This window comes from Mesoplodon mirus, assembly GCF_964341445.2.
Source record: "Mesoplodon mirus genome assembly, chromosome: X".
NCBI classification, from domain to species: Eukaryota; Metazoa; Chordata; class Mammalia; order Artiodactyla; family Ziphiidae; genus Mesoplodon; species Mesoplodon mirus.
The window spans coordinates 22,358,392-22,371,988 of record NC_138981.1 but is presented as its reverse complement, the minus strand read 5'-3'; the positions used below and the strand labels follow the sequence as shown (position 1 = coordinate 22,371,988).

The window sequence follows — 13,597 nt, the reverse complement described above, 5'->3', positions numbered from 1 at the left end:
GCTATATCTACATGCAACAATGATACTTTCATTGGTGCCAGAAGTGCTGAACTACTGAAGGGGTCACATCACTTCCAGCTTATACCGTGTTGGGGATTTATTAACTGTGTGATTTAAGCCTCGTGTGTGTGTGTGTGTGTGTGTGTGTGTGTGTGTGTGTGCCTTGTCTATAGCCAACAGTCCACTAGGGTAACTTAAAACAAAATAGGAATTTATTTACAATAGCAAAGATGTCAAAAATAACAGGAACAATATATAACAAATCCAAGAATTGTTTTATGAAAAAGGCAAACAATACATACACAAAAGATAAAACAAAATCCAAAAGGGCAAACTTAATCTTGACCTTATCTAAACAGCTGCAGAATGTGGCAAAATAGTTTTTCAGATATGAATTACTTCAGTAATGTTGGGCCAATTCAACACACACTTCTCAGCCCTTCTTTTTCACTTGGTGAATCTTCCTCTGACTTCTATTTACCTTTGGGGAATGTAACTTCGGGGAGGTCATACAAGATTTATGAAGTACATACAGGCTATTTACATGTGTACTAAAAGATATATTTATTGGCTGACAGGCTAACATTTCAAAAGGACTAAAGTGATATGAAAGTGAAGGTATAAACTGAGTCCCATTTCACCATCACTGCTTCCTTCTGGGGTTTGGGTGCGTGTGTGTGTGTGTGTATGTGTGTCTTGTCTACTACAAAAAACGAATGCACCAGTAATCTTTTAAGTTCCTCAAGTGCTCTAAAACAGTGCTTCCCGAACTTGAGCATGCATCACAGTCACTTGGAGGAGGTGTAAAGACACAGATCACTGGGTCCCACACCCAGTTTCTGATTCAGTGAGTCTGAGGTGGGGCTGAGAATTTGCATCTTTAACAAAGTCCAGGTGATTATAATGCTGCCGCTGCTGCCAGGCTTTGAAAACCACTGCCCTGAACTATCACCCTTTCAAGATTTCAACTGGTCAAGCTTTTCCTTCCATGAATCCTAGAATTTGTGAGAAATAAAGGAAATTGTTAATACTGAGGTTCCCAGAGTACTGAGCAGTACACTATCTGACTGGTTGGCATCACAGACCAGCAAGATGTTATGTCAGGTGTTCTACTACAATTAAGTTTTTCAGCATGGTGTGGTTTTGCCTTTTTTTATGGCTCTGGACAGTGACATTCACCATGTTTTCTTGATCGTTTACCTCAAATTTTGATTATTTAGTGTTTCAACTATTAGGGAAACACTTGTTCCAACAGTTAAATAACTGCAGGATCTCATCTTGAAAAATCAAAGATGACTCAAATCTATTTCCTTATTTTCTTCTGAGTCCTGATAACTTTTACCTAACTTCCGATTTTTATTATAACAATGATCATTCTCTAGTATGTTAGCATCTACTAAAGCCCTCCAAACTGGGCACAAAGGAGTAACTCTAGGGCAGGGCTTCTGCTGTGGGGCTGGGCTGTGGACGGATGCTGAAATAAGTGCTCTCAAAAACCACTTTATGCATGGGAAAATTTATCTCAGGGGAATTACAGATGCTAATAAAACAAATCCTTTATGAAGATAAAAGAAAAAATGAATTTCAAGGACATGCTCATCAAAGGACTCACCAATCACCTCTTAACTTCTCTGAAATGTTACTTGCAAATTCGCAGAACTGAAATATTATTAGTATTTAAATCCAAGTCACAAAATTCAAAGCGATCAAGCATTTTGCATTCCACTGCTGCATATAAGGAATTAAGAAATGGGGAAATGAAAATAATCCACTGCTTTTGATGTTTATTAGGTTTACAAAAACTGTACATTTTTTTTCTTAAGAAAAAGCATTAACTTAGTACTGGTATCAAATAGACTAAACATTAACAGGAAAATATTCTGATTTTTATTTTTGCACGTTATTCTCAAGTACACAATTACAATAATGTCACACATCCCTATATGATTTTCTTTTTATGTATTTTACCTTTTTTACAAAGTGTACAGAGGGAGGGACATACAATATTTAAGGATATTTCTACAGAACAATAACTTATATTATGTCCTTGTAAAAATCTGTACCTCTTTAAAACATTTAACTGAAACAACCATTTTTTTAGCTTTGCTAATCAAAATTGTTTTAAGAATTAAAACTAGGTTGTAACTAATGTCAGTATATAACAGTGACTACAATTTTTTTCCTCTTTATACAGACAAGTACATTTTACCATATTCACTTGACCAAACCCATAAATATCTTTTAAAGGTTTCAATATTGTGCTTTAAAAAGAAAAGAACTGTGTATGATTCCAGACCAGGTAAGAGAAATATAAAGTGTGTAAATTGTTGTGTTCTTTATCTTTCAGTTCGTTTAAAAAAATATAATCGTTATATTTTCTGTATTAATTTTTACGGATGTTTTAAAATGAATAAATTTCCACTTTCGTTTAAGTGTTTTCTTTTACATTATTTCTGGGAAAAATAAAAATTAAGGGAGATTTTAAAGGTTCTCACAAAAAAACAGACAGAGCTTTCAATAGTAATGCAGGGCAATGAATCACACAATGGTCAAGTTACTTTAGAAAAAAAAAAGCACATTATGGGGGCCAAGAGGGCACAGGCATTCCTATGCCTTGGCTTTGACTGGCATTCAGGATGGAGTTATACCAGCCTAAAGCACTTGATTTAGAACTGGACTAAATCAACCTAGCACTTCAGAGGCTTGCCAAACACCAAATATTAGATTTCTAACCCTATAAATGTAACTCTCACATACAAATATCAACGGCAAAGAGAAAGAGGAAAGCTAAAAACCTAATAGCACAAAGGGGATGGAACACCATAATAAAGTGGCAAGGCAGCTAACAAGTGGGGAGAAAACTCCAAAATCTCCCGTGATGTACCAGATACTCATGTGCCGACAGCCAATTTAAGGGATCTCAAAACCTGTTTTCAGTTCTCCAAAATTCCTCTTAACATAACCAAATTCTAACCAACCAAGTTTACTTCATGAATTTATGACTCTGATTCAGAACTCTCTGTTAAAACGTGTTAACTTTCAAAGAAAAACGAAACTGTGAAAGACTTGGTGATGTTCCAAATAAGGCCTCAGATTTTCCTCATGCACTTAAAACACACACCTCTATCTTCTAATCAAAGCCAGCTTGAGTGTTAAGTTTTTGAAAGGTTGCCAGCTGTAACAAAGTAGTAACAGAGCAGGCTGAACCTGCCCAGTGTAAGTCGTAATTAGCACCCATTCTGTGGTACATGGAGCAACTGCTTCCTTAGTCCCCTCACCTGGGGACACAGAATCCCTTCATGGGCTTCTCAGAGAGAACTGAAGGAGTTATGTCTGGATTCTCATTAGCTTTTCTGAAAAATATAAAGGCATGGAGCTGAAGTTATATGAAAACATTCTATCTAGAAACATCTTAACTTCTATTTTTCAGTTACCAAAGATATTTAAAAGAAAATACCTTTACTCTTTAAAAATACTAGTGTCCTTATTTTCCTTCTAATTCTTCACCTGAGTAGTCTCTCCAAAGAGCATGATTTACAAAATGCTCTCTCATGCATCCCTGCATCTTTCATGTTATTGTAAATTTAATACTTTTCATTATAGATTTTCAACAACTACTACTTGGGGTTGTGTGTATAAATATGTAAAATAAGCAATACACACAGATACATGTTATATATATGTGCATATACATAGTTCAGGGTACATTTACATATATAAAGTTGCAAAAGATCCTACGAGCCACGAAATACCTCTAGGAGATTCCAAATGCAGTCCTCAGTAAGTCTCATCTGTAGCACACAACCATTCCAACACAAAGCAGCAAAGACAAAATACAACAGGATCAAGCAAAATTTTTCAATAAAGTTTTCTAAAAGTTTGCTATGCTGACAAAAGATGTAAATACTCCAAAGAAAGCACCCCCAAAAGTATATTTTGTCTGCTGAACAAAACGAAAGGTAAGCACAAACCCAGCCACTGCTCTTTACTCAGCGATGCCAGGGACACAAAAGCTCAAATGGAAACTTTCATTGTCATGTGGTCTGAAAATATTAAAACAAGATGAGTAAATGACTCCCATGTTAGGGTAATTAGACCTGACCATAAAATCTCCCATTTATATTAGTAGATGTCTCTGACAATTTTATTGTGAGAAATTTATGGGAAAAAAAACATAAGTCAATATGAGTATTTTCAGAGTTACCAATCTAAAATTACCTTAAGTTAAATGGTCTTAGAAGAGTACCATCAAGGTAAGCAAGGTAAATATTTAAATAAATATAAAACTTCTAAAATAGAAAAACTCAGTATAGAATCAGGGATTACTTTATTAAAAGCTTGTTGCTGCAACTTGCTTGTTGCTGCAACTTGCTTGTTGCTGCTTTTCCCCATTTATTAAACAAACTGAATAGAATTCAGAACACACTATTGAACAAATGGTAAAAAATAAAAGTCAACTAGAAGCAATAATTCTATTTGTACACAGCATAAATCAATATACAGTATTGTATGTGAACGAGACTGTGGCTTTAAAATGAATTTTCTGCTTCAAGGCCAACATCTCTACAAAAGTCTGTAGAAGCGTTGTTAGGGCAGGCCAACTTCTTTATGATGTCGCATTATGTGCTGGTTCTTTTCTGAAGGTCTTCGGAACCCTTTCTTGCAGTACTCACAACGGTGGGGATAGTCTTTCGTATGAATGGAGATAACGTGCCGTTTAAAGCCTGAGGCATCTGTAGTGCTATACTCACAGTACTCACACTGATATACTTTCCTACCACTGTGTGTCTTCATATGCTTTTTAAGCTCATTCTGTTGCCTAAATCCCTTTCTACATCTCTTACACCTAAATGGAAGATCTTTTGTGTGAACTGAGAGAATATGGCGACTTAGAACGAACGGATCTGCAATCTTAAAGTCACAATGTCTACACTGGTGCATTTTTTTACCCTTGTGGGCAGCCACATGTTTCTTGAGTTCTGAAGGCCTGTGAAAGCCTTTATCACACATATCACACTTATGGGGGTAGTCCTTTGTGTGAACTGAAATTATGTGTCGTTTCAAATCGCTTGAGTTCGAACTCTTGTGGTCGCAATGCAAACACTGGTGTGTTTTGCTTTCTTGGTGGATAAGAGCATGTTGCTGCACCTCTTTGGTATCTGAGAAAGTCAGAAGACAAATGTCACACTTGAATGGCATCTCTTTACTATGCTTAGTTTTTACATGCGTTTTCAAGTTAGAAGAGTCTGCAGACCTATATTCGCAGTACTGGCATTGGTACGGCTTCTCCCCAGTATGGATTCGCATGTGCTTTTTGAGCTCTGATGGGTGACGAAAACCTTTACCGCACTCCACACATATATGAGGAAAGTTCTTGCTGTGGACCGCCAAAAGGTGGCGATTCAACAACCCTTGTTCAGCTGTCTCATATTCACAGAATTTACACTTGTGCATTTTGTTGGCTCCTTTTTCCTTATGCACCATTTTGTGAGTAAACAAAGCCCCAGCGTGAGAGAAATGCTTCCCACATTCGTCGCATTCGATGGCCTTCTCTGCCTTGCTGGTCAGCTTGTGGCTCTCCAGGTGGTTGTGTAAACTTATCTTCTTGTTGGTAGTGTAATCACAGTCAGTACAGCGGTACTTCTTCTTGGTAAGGTGTTCAGGATGGTTTTTCATGTGCCTTTTCAAAAAACCTCTCGACTTAAACTTTTTCCCACAAATCATGCAAGGATAGACAGTCAAGGGATGTCCATCAGGGCCAATAATTATTGCTAAGAAAGGAAAAGAAAGGAGCATGAGTGATCAAACCAAGTTCTGTTTTGGTTTCTTCAAGAATTTAAAGCATGTGTTCTGAACATTATTGGGCAAGTACTCCTATGTTAGGCTATTTACTACTTAGCATCATTCCTTTTACAATTTTTCAACATAAGAGATACGGCAGCCTCATCAAAAAGAGAACCTGGTCTGGAAACTCCATTCAGTATGACTGTACTAACCTCACTCCCTCCAGTTTAAAAAAAAAAAAATAAATGAATAAATACGTAACTTCTACCAACTAGTGACTGTAGCTTATCAATTGAGAAATTGGTGGGAAATTATTGATAAAAACAAAGTTTCATAATCACAGTTTCTGCTTTGGTTATTCTAACAATATAAATTATGTCAATTTACAGTAAAGCTTAAATATGTCTACAGAATTTTAATATGCAAATCAGCATACAAGAATAGACAAGAATATGTCACAAGAACTGAAGTACTTGCCTTGCTGCTCTGTAAAGTATTCCTACTTTATGCTGACATAATCAGATTCTTTAAATATATTTGGTTTTTTAAAAAAGTTAATGCTTCCAACATATTTGAGGGATTTCTTTTCATATCCACATAAAAATCACCCGAGTTTTGAATTTTTTCATCCATGTTTTATCCGCCCCCCCTTTTTTAATCCAAGGAAATCATTCATGAATATCACTGAATTCTTAAAATTATATTTTCAAATTCAATACACAAAAGCTCTATGTGGTCTAGCAGCTAAAATGTCATCACAACACCTTTGGGGATACATACTAGAGGTTCATCTGAGAGCTCGCAAAGCACGCTGCGCTGTGGAACTCATGTGCCCTCACCTGTTTGGTACTGCCTGGAATCAGGTCTTCTCCTTTTCTTTGGTTTTTGTTTAGCCAGTCTGCCAAGCCCAGCAGACTCATCTATGTGCAAGAGGGCACTTGCAGTGCCATTCCGGTTTTCAATTCCATCAGAATTATTACCTAACAATGCGCATTAAAAAACAAAATTATACAGTATTATAAATTATAAAGAATTAGGGACTCTTTATTAACTATAACAACGAAAGTTAGCCATGATACTCATGAATGACAGAAATTCCCTATTCTAGGTAATGGGTTTTATGACCACATTTATTATAGCAAGACCATAGGAAATGCCTAGCTTCCAAATCTAAAAAATACATGTCAGCATTTTGCCCCATGGCCATGGACTCCCTTGTTGTCTCCCAAAATTGTAAAGTCATGGGCCACATATAATCAAGATGAAAAGTTTCAGCTTAAAAGCCTGTGTACTTCTTGCAGTACTTCCTTCTACGTAATATACACATGAAGGAAATTCCTGTTAAAAATAAAGACAAAAAGTAGACTTTATAATCTTCCTCTACTCTTATGCAAATCAAATAACCCTTGCAGGGTACTGGTATTTCAGATTTCTGAAACCTAAGACCATAGAAACCGTTTTCAATCATGAATTCATGTTCAGGAACCAATTCAATCCCAAGAGCTGCAACGCGACTTACCGTAAGCTGCTGCCCACGCTATTGGCATGAAAGTTTTGATTTCATTGTCATCGATTTGCTGTTCATGCACGGCAGCGGCTGCCGCTGCGGCAGCAGCATCCTCCTCTCCTACAATCACTTCCATATAAACTTCATCTGCAATTTCTGCAACATCTGAGTAGAAAATTATAGAAACTTGTGTGACCAGGTTTACAGATATCACAGGAAAAGATATTTTCACTTGAATTCAGTTAATAGACAAGTAGAAAGAAGGTTCACATGTTATATACCTAGAACATAGCTTTCACGTAGTAAGCACTCAATAAATATTTATTGAATGAATGATACATTTCTTGGCTTTTACCATAATGTGCTTCTTTAATAATCTTATTTTTCCATACTCTTTTCCATTATGGTTTATTATAGGATACTGAATATAGTTCCTTAATTTGTTTTTAAAGCAACATTCTGAGCACACATAATAAGTCATTGATGTTTCCCTTGAAATACAGCAGAATAATAATCTCTACAATAATCCTACTCGTTTCCTTCAGACACTGGCCATATTTTTTAAAAAAAGAAAAGGGAAAAAAAAGAGCTACAGGAACATAAAATTCTCTCCCACAAAAAGGCCACCTACTTACTTAAATCTTCATCTTCTTGCTGAGAGTCGTTGACAGTCATATAAACCATCTTTTCCCTTGGCACACGAATACTGCTATTTTGATCAAGTAGTTCAACTCCATGATCATTCTCAGGCTCACTCTCCACAATGTCTACAGTGCCACCTATCAGACAAGATGAAGGCTCCAAGAATTTATGTGAAGACTTCATTTCCACCTGTTTCACTTACTACATTTTACATACTTTTCTACTGCTATATTGGAACCCTTGCTTAAAATGTTATCTTCAGAAAAGATTACAAATATTCTCAGTTTAAACCACCAAAAAATAATTAGGTTGAAGTGTTTGATCAGGAGGTATACTATGCTGAAGGTTTCCTCTTACCTAAGTCATCCTCTCCAGGGTCAGCTTTAAAAATGTACACCTTGATGACTTCAGGGCAAGTGCCATCCACTTTACAAGGATCGATTTCCGACTCTGCATCCATGGTCATTCCAGAGGAACCATCGTGTTCTATTTTGCCAGCATCATCCACTAAAAAGGCAGGAAATACATGACAAATAATAATAGCAGATATTTAAATAAAAGTTACCATTTTCAAAAGCCCTTTTTACAAATATAATCTCTAACTTGATTCACATAAAATTGGATGATTTTACCTAAACAAGTAGACATGCAGCACATGGTGAGAAACGTGGCTGACTGCTAAGCTAGAGCCGGGTCACAGAGGGCTTTCGTACAACCAGGCAGAGGGGCTCATGCTTGACCCTGGTAGGCAGGAGGTTTTTCGGTCTGGTAAGGTGTCACAATCTCTCAGCAAACTTAAAAACACAGGCCCTCGCCAAGCAGTTCTACAGAATCAGAATTAGCAGGGGTGGGGCCTGATAGACAGATTTAGAGGAACCCTGCCCCAGGGATTCTGATCAGCAGTTTGAGAACTTCTGCTGTAGATGGTGGGAGACTCTTAGGCAGAGCAGTGACAAGGTCAGATCACCATTTCTGCTACACCATGCTGGCCTTGAGAAAGGTGGATTCAAAGGGATCAAAACATAAAGCAGAGATATCACTTTTGATTCTACTGCAATAATGCAGGTAACAGGTGACAAGGCCTCAAAAATTAGGACAGAGGTAGTATGGATGGGGAAGAGGGCTACACTTGAGTCGTATCTTAGGACTGAAATCACAGAACCTGGTGCCCAACTGAAAAGTGAACATGACAAAAGGAGCCAAGGATAACCATGGGGTTTCTGATATGGGTGACTGAATGACTGGGGGAAGAAATGGAAGGAAATTAGAGAAAGTATCTCTCTTCTGCATGTTTAATTAATTAACTTAAGGTCCAAGGGTAACATCCCTAAAAGCTCTAAGAGCAAGTGCCTGTCCCTATTCCTCTGTGACCACAGAACCTTCTGCTTGTTTCTCGCAGAGTATACGATTCACTGTGTTGTCACTAGGGGTGTGATGCCTCCGTCTTTCCCACTGATAGAGCAGAATCTGTATTTTCATTATTCAGTCTTTTAAGACAGAGTCTGGTGATAGCAGACACTCAGAATACTGATGAATCAATGATTCAAGGAATGACTGAGATGTGAAGTCAGCTGCTAGATACTCAAATCTGAAAGCTGAAGGCTGACCCACAGATTTGGGAGCCATCGGATCCATGTTAACTAAGCCTTGAGATCACACAGTGAGAACCTGCAGTATGAGGAAAGAGTGGACTGAGGACATCCTAGGGAATGTCATGGTTTAAGGGAGGGACAAGAGAAGAGTTCACAAAGGAACCTGAGAAGGGAAAGCTGCACAGGTTGGTGGAAGGTCATAAAGGAAGCTAGGGACTTAGAAGTTCCAAGAATCCTAGTAAGGCCCATGGCAATAATGCAGCATGCACACAAGTCAAAGGGGAATGTCTGCACTGACAACAGTAACCTGGAAGTCACTGGTGTTCCTGCTGAAGAGCAGTGTAGTGAAGGCTATATATGGTCAGATTAGAGTGGGTTGAGGATTCAATGGAAGGTGTGAATTTCTTCAAAAAGTCCAACTTAAAAATGGAGAACAAAGGGTAGAAACTAGAATGCATTGCAGGATCAAGGACTTTTCTGTTTAATTGATTAAAAATACTCGAGTATGCTCAGTCTGTGAGAGAAAATACAATAAAAAGTGAGAGGCTGAAGCCAGAGAACCTGGTGAAATTTTGGGATCAAGATCTCAGAAGAACAGGGAGAAGATGAAACGAGGCATAAAGATGAAGGAATTTTCCTTAAATAGGAGGAGAAATACGCTATCCTTCTGAGACCTGAGAAGGTAAACATGGATGAGAATGAAGCTTATGTTGTGTTTAGAGAAGGGAAAGGAAGACTGTAATGCAGAAAGTTGGAAGAATTCATGGCTGGTGGCTTCAACTGTGGATATGAAACAGGAGGTAAGGGCCTTGGTCACCAGAAGGAGAATGGCAGATGAGTTAAGAGCTTGGGAAGCTAGAGAAAATGAGCTGATCCAGAACAAGCTTACCGATATGAAGGTTCAAAGAGACCAGCTGGTTAAATTCTCTGCGGTTTTTAAGAACAAAGAGAGGTTCCCTGAACTGAATATAGCTACCTAAATTCAAGTATCTTGACTATGCTTTATAAAAATGATTTGTACAGGGAAAGAATCGACATTATGTCCTTATTTCTGGCCTGATGTGTACTTACCCTTTTTCAAAGCTAAATATTTCTATGACATACCCAGCTGACAGGGCCACTGTTATTTTCTTAAAGGTGGCTTTGGAACTTCAAACTGAGATGGCATTAGAAGGCTGAAGATCTCACCAAACTAGCAGGAGAGTCCTGAATAAATCTGTATGTCTTCAGAGAACTCATCTCTGAATAGTTTGATATTGTTGATGAAGCTTGGCCTCTTTTGGCAAGGTTTGTCAAAACTGATTCTAACATGTACTGGAAAATCAAATGTCCTTGTGTTTACAAAGAACAAAGTCAGGCTAGCTGTTTTTGCACATGTTGAGTTTGTTGGTACTCATAAGATAAAACCTCTGATGACCAAAATCCAATCATTTTGGAGCTTGCAAAATGTCATGCATTTACCTGTAACTTAGAGTAAGACATTTCTGTTTGCTTTCATACATGTGTGGGAAACACATCTGAAATATACAGACTTACCAAAGCCTAGCAAAGCTATTCTATTATTAGACAAAAGTAGAATTCACCTTCAGATTTTCACCTTGAGAATGTGTCCCACTAACTCAACCTATGAAATTATTCTGAATATGAAATATATTACAGAAGTGATTTGTTTTTTTTAAAAAAACACAACATTTTGGTGGTCCTGTTAAGTACTAAAAATTTCACCGTGATTTTAAAGTTACCATTAAAAATGAATTTCTAAAAACAGACAAAGAAGGCTTTGATAAAACTGAGTCATCATACATATGATTTCTGCATTAAGTTCCTTTTTCTAATGCTGTAATGAAGAACTAAAGCTTCAGAATAAGCCCTTTCCAAAATAGAAGAGCATGATTTCTGGAAATTAAGGCCACCTCTAATAATAACTACCATTTGCATAGCATTTTGCAATTTCCTTAGCATTTCTATGTACTTTTCAATTTCCTTAGCATTTCTATGTACTTGTATTTCATTTGATTCTTACCTTTTCCAGATAAAGAAAGGAAAGCTCTGAGATGATATGTGATTTGCCCCGTCAGTAAATAAGTGAGGGGTGGGAGAGAGAGTGAAGAGGTACTTGTCTTTAGAACTCAGACCTCTATTCTCATCTTTTGATTTTTGAAGAAATATATGTTCACTGTATAAAATTTAGTATTAAAAAAAATCACCAATAGTCTCACTAACCAGATATTGCATCATTAGTTACTAAATTTTCTTCCCAGTTTTTTCTATTAAAAAAAAATTGGCATCACAGTTTCCTCAAGCCTTATGTAATAATCATCTTTACATCTCATCTGGGTTTTTTTGTTTTGTTTTGTTTTGTTTTGCGGTACGTGGGCCTCCCACCGTTGTGACCTCTCCCGTCTTGGAGCACAGGCTCCGGATGCGCACGCAAAGCAGCCACGGCCCACGGGCCCAGCCACCCCGCGGCACGCGGGATCCTCCCAGACTGGGTCACGAACCCGCGTCCCCCGCATCGGCAGGCGGACTCCCAACCACTGCACCACCAGGGAAGCCCCCTCATCTGGTATTTTAAACTTGAAAGCTGAAGAAAAATTTGGCTTATCAACGATCTCATTAGCAATAGCAAAACTATAGCAAAATATAGGCGTACTGTATTCTTAAGTTACATTTTCTCAGAACTTTGTAGAGATTGTTCCACTGTCTTCTAGCACTGAGTATTTCTGTGTGGATGTCCCTATAATACTTTATCCCCAAAGTTCACTAAACATCACTGTGATTATGACTTAGTGGTTTTATCATTCTGTCAACTTCTTGAAAGAAATATTCAATCTTTATTTCAGGAAAGTTCCTTGAAGAGTCCAATCTTTATTTCAGAAAAATTCCTTCCATTATAAATATTTTTCTAATTCATCAGTTATTCCCTTCTTCTGGAATTTCACTTATGTGCATTTGTCTCCTTTATCTGTATTCCATATCTATCCATCTTCTCCATAATCATTTATATCTCTCTTTTTTTAACCATTTCATTTTTGTGATTTTCTAAAGCCAGGTGTCCCTCTGCCCCTGGTTATATACTGAGGCATATTTATGCTTATAGTTGTTTCTGTGGTAGCTTTTATCTTGATCATATTTTTCCTTTCTTTTACTTTCTCTTACATATTTTCAATTTCTTTCTGAATTCTGTCAGTTTGTTTTCTGCCTCTATTGTCTTGTAATACATTTTGTGAAACTTTGTATCTCTTCTCTGAGTTTTAAGAGATCATGTTTGCAATTTCACTGAGCCTTCAGGTCAGTGCTAACCAAGAGAACTTTCTGCGATGATGGAAATGTTCCATATATCTGCACTAGCCACATGTGACTACTGAGCACTTGAAATGTGGTTGGCGCAATTTAGAAACTATATATTTAATTCATCTTGCAATATATTGATATTAAATAAAATAATATTTCAGAGAGCTGAAGAACATGAATCTTCAAAGGGCTCACTATGCATGATAACACAACACATGAAAAAAGACCCACAGGACTTCCCTGGTGGTCCAGTGAGTAAGACTCTGCGCTCCCAATGCAGGGGGCCTGGGTTCGATCCCTGGTCTGGGAACTAGATCCCACATGCCGCAACGAAGATCCCGTGTGCTGCAACTAACACCCGGCGCAGCCAAATAAACAAATAAATATTAAAAAGAGAAATGAAAAGAAAAAAGACCCACACCTAACTAAACAAAACCCTATGATATTTCAGACCAACAGGGATAAAGAGATGATCTTTAAAACTTCCAGAAGAAAAAGAAACATCTACAAAGCAATGAGAATCAAAATGGCATCAGGCTTCTAAACCAAATGCTGGATGACAATGAAACATGCCACCACAAATTCTCAGGGAAAATTCACTTCAACCTAGACTTCTGTACCTAACCAAGTCATCAATCAACTTAAAGGGTAGAAAAGAAAAAATATTTTTAGTATACAAATCTAGACTCCTTAGGAAGTTATTTCAATATGTGGCCCAGTAAAATAAGGGAGTAAATCAAGGAAGAACATGGCATAGGGATCCAGAAAACAGTGGACT

General features: G+C 37.5%; 1 protein-coding gene across 5 annotated transcripts in view; it reads right to left on the bottom strand.

The window, feature by feature from the left end:
- Positions 1 to 238: 238 nt before the first annotated feature.
- ZFX (zinc finger protein X-linked) overlaps positions 239 to 13,597 on the bottom strand; it is a 57,406-nt gene continuing 44,047 nt past the window's right edge. For 4 of the 5 annotated variants that reach the window (XM_082610410.1, XM_082610411.1, XM_082610412.1 and 1 more), the window contains 5 exons: positions 8,291 to 8,440; positions 7,927 to 8,070; positions 7,304 to 7,456; positions 6,624 to 6,764; positions 239 to 5,771 (listed from right to left, as the gene is read on the bottom strand). In XM_082610410.1, the coding sequence (XP_082466536.1) occupies positions 4,588 to 5,771; positions 6,624 to 6,764; positions 7,304 to 7,456; positions 7,927 to 8,070; positions 8,291 to 8,440 (1,772 nt within the window). In that variant the 3' untranslated portion in view covers positions 239 to 4,587. The remainder of the gene's footprint in view (positions 5,772 to 6,623; positions 6,765 to 7,303; positions 7,457 to 7,926; positions 8,071 to 8,290; positions 8,441 to 13,597) is intronic. The other variant, XM_082610414.1, reaches the window with a different exon arrangement.